The sequence below is a fragment of the Phalacrocorax aristotelis genome, chromosome 17 (assembly GCF_949628215.1).
Source record: "Phalacrocorax aristotelis chromosome 17, bGulAri2.1, whole genome shotgun sequence".
In the NCBI taxonomy this organism is placed as follows: Eukaryota; Metazoa; Chordata; class Aves; order Suliformes; family Phalacrocoracidae; genus Phalacrocorax; species Phalacrocorax aristotelis.
In genome coordinates, this window is record NC_134292.1 from 6,925,406 (window position 1) to 6,936,242 (window position 10,837).

At 57.5% G+C, this 10,837-nt stretch overlaps 1 protein-coding gene across 3 annotated transcripts; it reads right to left on the reverse strand.

Moving 5' to 3' along the window:
• Nucleotides 1–154: 154 nt before the first annotated feature.
• ASB6 (ankyrin repeat and SOCS box containing 6) lies at nucleotides 155–5,742 on the reverse strand. Of its 3 annotated transcripts, none has more exons than XM_075111761.1 (7): nucleotides 5,681–5,742; nucleotides 4,695–4,926; nucleotides 4,086–4,267; nucleotides 3,557–3,663; nucleotides 3,043–3,151; nucleotides 2,440–2,526; nucleotides 155–2,235 (listed from the first exon to the last, which is right to left on the reverse strand). In XM_075111761.1, the coding sequence occupies exons 2-7, from the start codon at nucleotides 4,805–4,807 to the stop codon at nucleotides 1,559–1,561; spliced, it is 1,275 nt and encodes a 424-aa protein (XP_074967862.1). In that variant the 5' UTR covers nucleotides 4,808–4,926; nucleotides 5,681–5,742; the 3' UTR covers nucleotides 155–1,558. The 3 variants fall into 3 exon arrangements, with proteins under 3 accessions (XP_074967862.1, XP_074967861.1, XP_074967860.1); XM_075111760.1 differs by having other exon boundaries at nucleotides 5,685–5,708; XM_075111759.1 differs by lacking the exon at nucleotides 5,681–5,742 and adding an exon at nucleotides 5,549–5,674.
• Between the last annotated feature and the right edge of the window lie 5,095 nt (nucleotides 5,743–10,837).

Sequence of the window (10,837 nt, forward strand, 5' to 3'; positions counted from 1 at the left end):
TGTGCCACCCTAATGCAGCACGCCACAGCCAACGCTGGCTTGCCAGGTGGGTGAGAAGATCCCAGTTGCAGCCCATCCCTCCTGCTGGGCTAACACACAATCCCCACAGGGCCCTCTCCGCTGCCCCGTCTCTACTGCAGACGAAACAAGCCCCTTGTCATTATTACAAAAGGCTCGTTTAATCGCTCATTTCCCATTCCAGACACCAGAGGAGTATTTGATCACTTTTTTTTTTTTAAACGTGACTTCATCAAGATACACAGCTCCAGTTCCACAGGGTGGGAGAAGGTAAAGCACAGGTTCTGCCAGGAGGACAATGGGAGGAGACAACCCTTCTGCGGCCCACCTGCTATAAATTGTACCTACTCAGAAGAGATCTTTTTTCCTCTTTTAATCCTCTTCTGCATCTGTCCCTGACAAACAACAAAAATGTCAGGGCGGGCTCAGCTCTGCAGCCAGTCTTTGGCACGTCACAAGGAAACAGATGCCTAGAAGGGGGAGCCGGACAGCTGCAGCAAGGCTGGGACACGGGACCTCCATGTGCAGCCCCAAAGTCTGCAAGTTCCAGTAGCAGGTTGGAGAGAAAGCCCCGAGTCCTGCTGCAATTTCTTGTTGCTGGGGAGGAGGCACTGCAGACCAAGGTCCTGGGAGCAGTCACCAAGGGCAAGTGCCAAGGACCACGGAGGGAGGCACAAGGCACTCAGCAGTTAGCTGCCTGTTCCTCATCCTTGCACATGAAACACACCACAAAGCCAAGAAACATCCACCTGACTGTTTTGGAACTCAGCGACTCCAAGATGTTCTTGGTGGATGGTCCTTTGTGCCAGGAGGATGGGGTACTCCCAGCAGAAACTCAGAGGGTGCTGAGCAGCTGGCGAGCACTGCCAGCCCCGCTTCCCCTCACCCCTGTCACGCTCCTGGTTTCAGAAGCCTGCATTAGCAAGGAAGGCATCTGCATCCACGCAGAGATGCTGGACCTGCCTCCACCATGGCTGCTCCCACCAGCCGGGCTGAAGACAGGAAAGCAGGACACAGGTGCCAGCAGTCTCTCGGCACGGGGAACACCTCTTCTCCCAGCATCCCAAGGCATATCACAACTCCGCCACTCGCCTAAGGCACTGCTTCACCCACCCCGGACCCAGCAGGGCTGGAAAGAGAGGGGACAGGCTGCCTGTCCGGTGACACCACCCCAACCGCCCCACTGGTCCTGCCCGCCAGGCCTTTTAAAATCCACACAAACCAGCCCTCTGCCTCAGTATCCAGTTCCCCAAAGCCCAGGGGCTCTCCTCACCCCGAGGGAGCTGTGGGGCTCTGCCTGCCTCCCTCCCCACAATGTGCCCCAGAGCAACAAGGCCTCCACAGACGTGCATGCAGCATCATGATCAAAAAACACACCACCCCCCCAAAATGCAGCAGAGGCGGACACCGTGGGCAGTGCTGGCCAAGCCGTGGGTGTGTGGACAGCATGTGGACAGCCCATCTCCTGCCAAGAAAACTGGCCCAGAGCAGATTTGGCGGCTGTAGGCACACCATGAGCATGGAGAGGTGTCAGTCAGGCTCAGAGGTCCTCGTGCCCAGCAGCAGCATGGTCAATGAGGAGGTACCACTTCAGCCTGTCTGGAAGAGGTAGAGCCTTGATTTTGACATCTACTGGCCACGGTTTAAGGCGCTGCCGGATAAACACCCTGCAGAGATGTTTCAGTGCCTGTGGGGAGCGCTCCAGCTGCTTCAGAGAGCAGAAGAGAGTCCTGATCTTCTCCCCATGGTACCTACAGCTGCTGGTGTTGACCTCAAAGTTGCTGGGCAGCTGGATGGCTTGTGAACTGGCCATCATGAGCTCCAGCAGTGTCTGACCCTTCTGGATGAGGTCTGTAGAGAAGCTGTCATCTTCAGAGACGCTGAGGTGTGAGCAGAGGCACTCAAAGACGATGTGGAAGCCTGACCAGCAGGAGGGACCGTGGAGGGAGCAGTTGTAGGCAGCCCCTGACTCCAGCAAGAAACGCAGCAGCGAGAAGTGGCGTTTGAAGCTTTTGAAGCAGAGGTGGGTGAGGGACTCGGGGGCTGGGCACTCGCTGGGGTTGGCACCGTGGGCCAGCAGCAGCTGCGTGACACGAAAGCAGAAGCGATTGATCACCTGTGCCTCCTCAGTGTTGCTGCACACCATCTCACCCAGCAGGAAGATGATGTAGGTGAAGACAGTGTCACCATCTTTGGTGGTGGCTCTGACATCCGCACCTGCAGGAAGGGACAGGGAACATAACAGGCATTGCAGACAATGAGGCCAGGACAGTACTAACTCTGGCACTGCTAGGCCAGGGTTCCTCTTGCTCGGGTGGGAGCGTTAAGAGTTGAGAAGGCAGTGCCCAGTGCTGTACAAAGAATCATCCAGCGCTGGGCCTGGAGGGATTGTGCACGGAAGGGGGAGAAGGTTGCCCTCACCTCCTTCCAACAGGAGACGGATGCTCTCAGTGTTGTGGATCTGGACACCGTCACTGCTGGCTAGGGCGTGCAACAGCGCTGTCTTTCCTGCAATGGAGCAATCAGTCAGTCAGATGAAAATAGGGTGACACCCCAAAAGGCACAAAGGAAAACAATCCACCCTACCAACCAGGTAGCCAAACATGGGGAGAAACAGCCCTTCCCCTTCTGGCAGGCTCCTGCTGCCCCATGATGGTGCACAGCTGTGGGATAGGGTCACAGGCCACATGTGCAGGGTTGGTGGCAGCCCCAGAGGGCACGTGTGCCATGGCAGCGTGGGGTTTAGAATGCATGGGCACCCCTAGACTATGGAGGCACAACCCCATCCCATCTCCCAGGGACTGCACGGAGCTGGTTTCAGATGCCTTCTGCACCTGACATAGCCAACATACAAGAAGAAAGCACAGAGCACCAGGGAGGTTCTGTAGCCTGCACCCAACTTCCAAACCAGTTTACAACCAGAGAGCATTTGCAGCAGCAAGACGGAAGGACCTGGACCCCAGACCCATGAGGGCTGACTGCTGGGAGCACCCAGGCTGGGGGAGCTGGACGGGGCACACGGACCGTTTTTGTCAGCTGCGTTGACATCAGCCCCCAGCTGAAGCAGCCGCTGGAGGCATGGCAACCGCTCAGGTTCCTCGCTGGCCAGATCGAGGGGACTGCTCTCATGGATCTGCACAGAGCAAGAGGGAAAAAACACACTAGTATTAAAAACTATTTGTGAGTGCTTCTGCAGAGTTGCTGCTGGGGCTTCATCATGGCCAATGTAAGAGCACATTTCAATCCCCAGAAATCAAAGCGAACCTTCCTCCGTGTGTCCACACTGAGAGGTTTGTCTACCCCAGCCTCCTCCCACCCATTGCTTCACAGCAGAGGCCTGTTTGCTCCGTCAAAGGCAACTGAACTGCCACAGCTTCAGAGCACTATGGACAATGGGCACAGGAGGTCGCCACGGGGAAGCAGCATGCAGCAAAGCCCAGGAGGTACAAGCGGGGAAGGCTATCTCCACATGCCAGTCCCTTGCAGATAAGTCTCAAGGAGGCTCAGCTTGGCTGTGCCCAGGCAGCTAAGCCCATACCCGGTCTCTGCGGTTGATGTCAGCCCCGTGGCGCGCTAGGAGCTCCACCATATCCGGCTGGTTGCGGAGCACCGCAATGTGTAGGGGGGTGTAGTAGGTGACTGGATCTAAGGACGAAAAGCAGAGTCAGAGAGAACTAAGGACTTCCCCAGAATAGCCCAGACAAAAAGTGGAAGCGAGCAGCTGGGGAGGGCCCTGAGAACACAGCAATGCTGATGAGAACTGGGCTATCATAGAGACCCCAGGTCCTGCCTTTGCAATGGCTCCATCTCTAGTGAAAGTCCTCAGAGTTTCGAACTGGCCCCCAAGCCCCTGGCCATCCTCCAAGTCCATCACTGCAGCTAGGTCTGGGTAAGGGCTGCCACAAAGCACATCCATGCTACCCCAGAGGAGGCAGGGGCTGAGCTGGCAGCACCCCTTCTTTCTGCCCCAGCTATCACTGCCTCCCAGGGTGGCTTCTCACCAGCTGGTTCCTCCTGGCCAGCCCAAGGAACAGACCCAGGCCCAGCCCCCTCCTCCCCAGCCTTACCTTCAAAGCTGAGGTCAGCTCCAAACTCCAGGAGGATTTCTGCAGCAGGGATGCGGCCCAGCTCGGTGACCTTCAACAGGGCATAGCTCACACCTTCCTGATAAAATGGGGAGTGGGTCTCCCTTTCCAAGACTCGTCTCACAGCTGAGAGCTGGCTCCTGTCGCTTCCCAGACAGGCAGAGCTTAAGACACACAAAACCAACCGGTTACTCAGCTGAATGGCACGCATCTCAGGGGTGTGCAAGGGTCAAACTAGCACCAGAGAAGAAAAATCCCTGGTCTTTCTCCCTTGTCTCGTCACCACCAGCTCTCTAACCTGTTGGCTGTGGGGTTACGCAGCAGTGTCAGGGTCACAGCCAAACACCGGTTTAGGTTTTATTGCCATAGGTCAGGCAGAAAGGGCTGTTCCTGGGGAGCACATGTAGTCCTTGTGTTTGCTCTGCTCCACCCCCACATTCCCAAAGAACAGCAGCAAGAGGAGGGTCTGCGGCATGAGCTGCTCTCTGGGGTTCATTCCCAGCCAGTACTGTGTCTGACTTCGGCCACACCACTAAGCTCCAGCTACCACCCCTTAGAACACCAAGGGGGTGTTTAGCCCCGTCTAGTTACCTCTCAAGGGTGTTCTGCCTTTCCGCATCCTGTATCGCCAGCAACCCCAAGATCTCGTCTACCAGGGGCTGATACTCGAAGATGATCCTGCGGAAGCCATGCAGGAAAGGCATGGTGCTCTGCTATGTGCACAGACCGTCCAGGGTCCTCCAGCATTGCAGTGGTGTCTTCCCCACGCAGGTCTCTGGCAGCAGACCCTGACGCTGCCTGGTTTCCAAAAGACTTGTCCCTCCTTTTAAAACAAACAAGCCTTTCTAGCAGTTTTGCATTTAGAAAAAACACACAGCCTTTCTCCCTCCTTACATGTTTCTGAATGCCAGCAAAGACCAGTGTAGAGATCTCCTCCCACACACCACTGAGGTGTATTCAAATTATCTCCTGCATGCAGAGCTACAAATTAGAGTTATCTGTGTGCAGGAAAGAAACATGCCAGGCAGATCCCAGGCTCAGGGCAAACCACATTTGCAGAGGCTCTGCCACAAATCCCCCCAGGCTGATGGTGCCAGAGGGAGGGCAGCCAGAGCGGAGAGGTGCTCTGAGTACTCTGGGGTGCCCGCAACCAACAGACCCTTGCCTGGCTTTTGGCGAGTGAGCTGGGCTGGAGCAGCACAAGGCTGGGGACCCTGTACCGCCCTCTGACCAGCCATGGGGCTACCAACCCGCCCTGCGACCCGCAGTAACCAGCCCAGAGGCCACCAACCCCCAGCGCACAGGGCGCCAAACCTGGGGGTGGCCCGAGAGGCCCCTAAATCTCAGTGCGCCCCGTGGGAGCAAGCACCGAGGCCCACAAACCCCCCAACGCCCCGGGGGGTGGGGGGGGGCAATGCCAGTGCCCCCGGAACGCCCCCGCGCACCACGGGGCGAGTCCCCGGCGTGCCCGCAGGGCCCGCAAGCTCCCCGGGCGGGAACCGGAGGCCCCCATCACCGCCCGTCCGCCACGGGAGTCACCCCAGGGCTGAGGCTCCTGACGACCCGCTGCCCCTCACCTACCCAGGCCCCGCCGCCGGAAGCGGAAGCCGCCGGGCGGGGAGGGGCCTCATCGGGCGGGGGCGGGGCCTCGCCGGTGGGCTGGGCATCGCTTGTGGGCGGGGTCTCACGGGGCGGGTCTGCGGCACGGCCGCCAGGGGGCAGCACGCGGCCGGGAGCGGCGCGCCGGGAGCGCGCGGGGCGGTGACGATCGCGGGGTGTGCGGGCGCGGGCTTGGGCACCCCCGGTGCACCCCCACCCCCAACGGTACATGCCCACGGTGCACCCCTGGTTGCACCCCCCCAGTGCACCCCTCCGTTGCACGCTCCCGAGCTGCCGCCAGGGTGCGGGCACACTCTCGCTGCACCCCCGCGGTCCACCCCCAGTTGCGCGCCCCCGGTGCATCCCCCGCCGTTGCACGCTCCCGTCGCACGCTCCTGTTGCACTCCGCCGATACACGCCCCCGGTGCACCCCCGCGGTGCACGCCCACCCGCGCACACGAGGCGGACGCTCCGCCCCGTGTGCACACACCGGGGGCAGGTGTGCACGCGGCGTTTGCACACCCACGGAAAGGCACCCGCACCTGCACACCCGCTGGCACCCCTGCGTGCACACGAACGACAGCCCGCACAACCCCTCCAAACACCCCAGATGTGCACAGCTGCTCGCACGCGCACGGTGCACACCCACGAACACAGAGGCGCGCACACAGGCGCACAAGGGAGTGCAGAGGCGAGGTGTGCACGCACGCACACAGCTGCATCCCCCCCCCTCCGGCGCCTGCGATGGCTTCAGCTCCAGCCCTGCCACCCGTGGGAGTGTAACCCCACGCACCACCCCAGTTCCCCAGCCAGCTCCCCCGGGCTCCTCACACCCGGGACGGGCTGGGGGTGCTGGGGAAGTGGCACCGAGTGGCTGCCACCTCCCCGGGGCTCGGGGGTGCTGCACACTGGGACCCTCGCCTGCTGAGAGAGCTGCTGGGGGAAGCATTAGCCCAGGATTTATTGGTATTATTATCATCATCATTATTTTTATTATTATTCTGGTGGAATTTCCAGACACAGGGAGCTCCGCAGAGCCGGCAATAACTGAAGCCGCCTTGGGTTTCCTATTTACGTATTTATTTTATTCTGGTGGAGCGCTTCCAGGTTTCAGCAAGCAGCCGTGTCCCGGGGGCAGAGGGGGCGAGGAGGCCACGCCGGTTGGGCATTTTTCTGACATGCCGTCACATTTCCCCCTGTTTCCCACCCTTCCCTTCCCCATGCAAAGTGGGGTGCCAGGGTGGAGGACCCCGGTGCCTGGAGTACCCTGGCCCCAAGCCCATCTTTGTGGCAGGGCAGGGGGTCCCAAGCCTTTGCTGAGCGGCTGATGCCTTGGGTGCCACGGGGAATTGGTGCCGTGTGGTGGCACCTCACTGGGCAGCTGGTGTAGACCCTCCCTTGCAGCCCAGCACCCCCGTGGTGGGGTTTGGGAGGCATCATCCCTGTGCCATCCTGAATGAGGGTGGAAATAATCCTGTCCAAGTACCCTGGGCAGGAACCGGAGGGGAAGAGCAGCAGGAGTAGTAACAGGGAGTGAAGATTTCTCCCTCCACATGAAGGATGCTTTATACCTGTATGAGTTGGCTTCAAACCACTGCAGCCTGGTTGGGGGGACCCCATGTCAGGTGGGCTGGGCAGCTGAGACCCTCGGTCAGTCCTGAGCACCTCCTCGCTGCTGCCGGTGGCTGGGCAAACCCTGGACCATTCTGGTCTGGGTAAAGCCCAAACCCTCCATGGTCCAGTAAAACCCGGGACCCTCTGCAGTCAGGGTGGCAGCACCAGGCACAGCCACTGTCCCCAGCTGTGTGGCACTGGCAGGGATCATGCAGGATCCAGCCCTCCATCAGACACCGTCCTGGGGGGAAATCCCCCCTGCATTCCCACTGCTGGCTGGGAAAGGATCATGGGTCACCCCATTGCCACCTCTGACCCCAGGCCATGGGGAGGAGAGGGGACCCTAGGCTGCCCCAAAGGGCCCTGCCAGCCTGGCCGTGCCCCCATGAACCCCGCAGAGGCTTTGCCCCCACCCCAGTAACCCCCTGGGCTGGAAAGGAGGCTTTGGGGATGCAGTATGGGGCCAAACCCAGCTCAAAACCAGCCCTGGGAGGTGTCAAGCGCAGACACCCAAGGGCTGAAACCCCTCCCTGGCCATCAGCATGGCAAGGCCAGTGGGGGGCCGGGCACAGAGGAGCCCTCCCCTGGAGCATCCCTGCCGTGACCATGCCACAAGCCATGGCCTCTGGGGAGGTGACTCCCCATCCCCACATTTCTTGGGTGAAAAAAATCCATTTTGCAAATAGGGACATCGCTGGCACAGTGAGTCGGGGCGTTCGAGTGCCCAGCTAAAATAACAGGGTTGGGATCTGCCCCCTTCCTCCCCATCGCCTTGGCGGGGCGGACTAGGAAGAATGCGAGTTGGCTATCCATCAGGGAGACAGAGCAACAGCCAGCCGAAGAAAGAGGGGCATTTTAGGAGGAAAGCCAGGGAAATTTGATCATTAAGAAATCCTCCTGGCTGTCTGGGGGAATTTAATTAAATTGCTGGAAAGGGCTGTAAGCACATCTGGATCCAATATGTGCAGCTTTGATTTTTTTCTTTCTTTCTTTCTTTCTTTTTTTTTTTAAGGTTTTTTTTTTTTTTTAGTTCACTCTTTTCCCATCTCACTGTTGAAGGAGGGGGGGAAATAAAAGGGAAATAGCAGAGCCACTGAGTATTGGTTCATCTGGGACTGGGATTCCTGGCAGGGAAAGAAAGAGAGGGAGAGAAAGAAAGAGCAAAAGAAAGAGGCAGAAACAGAGGGAATAAGAAAGCTGGGAGAAAAACCTTCACCAAGGGCCTGGCTGGGGTGTTTTATAATGCCACCGACCGCAGAGACAAGGAGCTAGGAGGGAACCGGCCAGGGGGGAGTTGTGAAAGCTGGAGGGGAGAGGAGGAGGAGAGGAGCTCTCCCGGGCCATGCTGCGCTTTCAGGGTCTGGCAGGGATGGAGGGTGAAAGAGGAACTGCTCAGCAGATAGAGAAATACCATTCCTGCTGGGAGCAGCAGGGCCAAGCACAGAGGGAATCCTCCAGCAAGAGCCCCCACAGCCCCCTGCCGTCACCCCTGCGGGCAGCGTTGCCCTGACCCCTGCCTGCCTGATGCCCTCGGTGCCAGGGGCAGGACGGGGATGCTCTGGTCCCCCAGTCTGGGTGGGACACAGGTCTGAGCACGGCTCCAACTTGGGGCAGTCAGCCCTGCTCCCCCAGCGCCAGGGAAGGGGCCAAACCCCAGTCACCCACCCTGAGAGCCAGTCACTGGGTCCTGGACAGGCACTATCAAGCTCCCACTGTCTCACTTACTCCCTACTACCTCCTTACTCTGAACATCATCCTTACCGTGGAACAGAGGTGCAGCTCCATAAAAAGAAAAAACCTTCCACCCCTAGGAGATTTGGGCAAGCCAGCTCAGTTTCTCTGCACAATAATACTCAAAGGGCAAGACGCTGGAAATATTAAGGAGAATGAACTCTTGGGTACCGAAAGGAGCAGCATCAGCCCAAGCAGTGCTCCAAGGATGCTGCACTGCTGCGGTTTCAGGGGTGAGGAGGAGGGCTGGGGCTGGCAGAACACGTCTGAATCCATGCCGCAGCGAGCGCTGTGGAAGCGCGAGATGTTATCACAGCATGAGAGAAATATCAGGAAACTCCTAAGAAGACACAAAGTGAAATTACCAGAAAATCATCTTTTGGGTTGGTTTGGTTTTTTTTAAAGAGAGGAAGATGAAGGACTGGCAAACAGAAACACATTTATTCCAAGGTCTGCAAACTGCTAACCTGGCAGGCTCTGGCCAGCCGGATCCTCACCCTGCGAGCCTTGCATGTCCCTGCCAGTTCGGTGCCACTCTGGTTCATCAGCCCAACTGCTCTGGCTCAGCAAAGCTGGACTCTGAGCTCAGCAAAACCCAGGCACTTGGTGTCAGGCAAACCAAACCTGCTTGGCTTCATCTCCAAACCACCCGTGCTTTGCTCTGAGCATGGCCAACAGTCACCTTGCCAGCTCCAAGGTCCAGTTTTAATCACTTAAAACATATTTTTACAAAAAAAAAAAAAAAAGAAAGGAAGAGCTTGCACAAGAGTTAGGAAATGCCAGGGGGGTGGGTTTCAAACAACAGGGTCTCGCTTCAGATGCCTTGTGTGGCTGGTGGAGTTAAAAAAAAATGATGCTGGGAAAAAAAAAAAAGGCAAATCCTACAGCTAAAAAGGAAATTGCATTAATACAGATTGTTTTATTTAAAAAAAGCAAACCCTGACCTCTACTTCAAAAAAGTCATTAGACATTCTCCTTCTGAAAGGCCGACAGGGGATATTACTGAAAGGCCAGTTAATTTCTCAATGACTTACTGTTCTTGCTCTGCTCATGGAAATGTGTAAAGAGTCGGAGGGTAATTTAAGGCACCCTGCAGAAAGGTGTGTAAATCTTTGCATGTCTAAAGAAACTTTACCAGACCGCTAGGATTGGGAAAAAAGAAAATGCTTGCCCTCTTTTTTTTCCCTTTCTTTTTTTTTTTTTTTTTTACTTTCCTTTGGAACTCTGATCCCCTTTGATCATAAAAAAGGTCATATTTCACCCAAAAAAATATCAGCAATCACAGGGCCCGAGGAAGTGCGAACCCAAGGGGGTTTCACTGGCGATTATTCCCTCCATTTAATTATTTAATGCCGTGAACTGAGGGAAAGCCGTCTCCCCTGGAAAAGCCAGACAGTTCAAGAAGAAGGTCTGGCCCCAAACAAGGAGGAGGAAGAGGGTTATAAATGGGGCTGGGGCTGCTCCGTCCCCCCTCCCACCCTCGCCACTTCATGGGCCAAGACCAGCCACTCCACAGCCCCCTCCAAAATAATCACAGCAAGATGTTCCCAGTCTCTGGGGCCAAGGGGGAAAAGCTGGGGGAAGGACGGGGATCCTCACTGCCCCGGCCCCCCCCGCCAGACCCGACTGGCTGGCATGCATCACTGATGGGTCGCAGCCCTCCAAGGAGACGTCTCGGTCCTCAAGCAGTTTTTCCTGGCCATGGTGTCATCTCCATCCTGGGAAGGGTCTGTCCCTGCAACCACGGTGGGAAAAAGCAGGATCAAGAGGGTACCTGGCCAAGGAGGGGT

Coding starts and splice junctions, on each gene's coding strand:
- ASB6 (XM_075111761.1), bottom strand. CDS start 4,807: ATGCCTTTCCTGCATGGCTTCCGCAGGATCATCTTCGAGTATCAGCCC. Junction 3,152..3,556: donor ACATCAACCGCAGAGACCGG/GTATGGGCTTAG, acceptor TGCTCTGTGCAG/ATCCATGAGAGCAGTCCCCT. Junction 2,527..3,042: donor CAACGCAGCTGACAAAAACG/GTCCGTGTGCCC, acceptor GCTCCATTGCAG/GAAAGACAGCGCTGTTGCAC.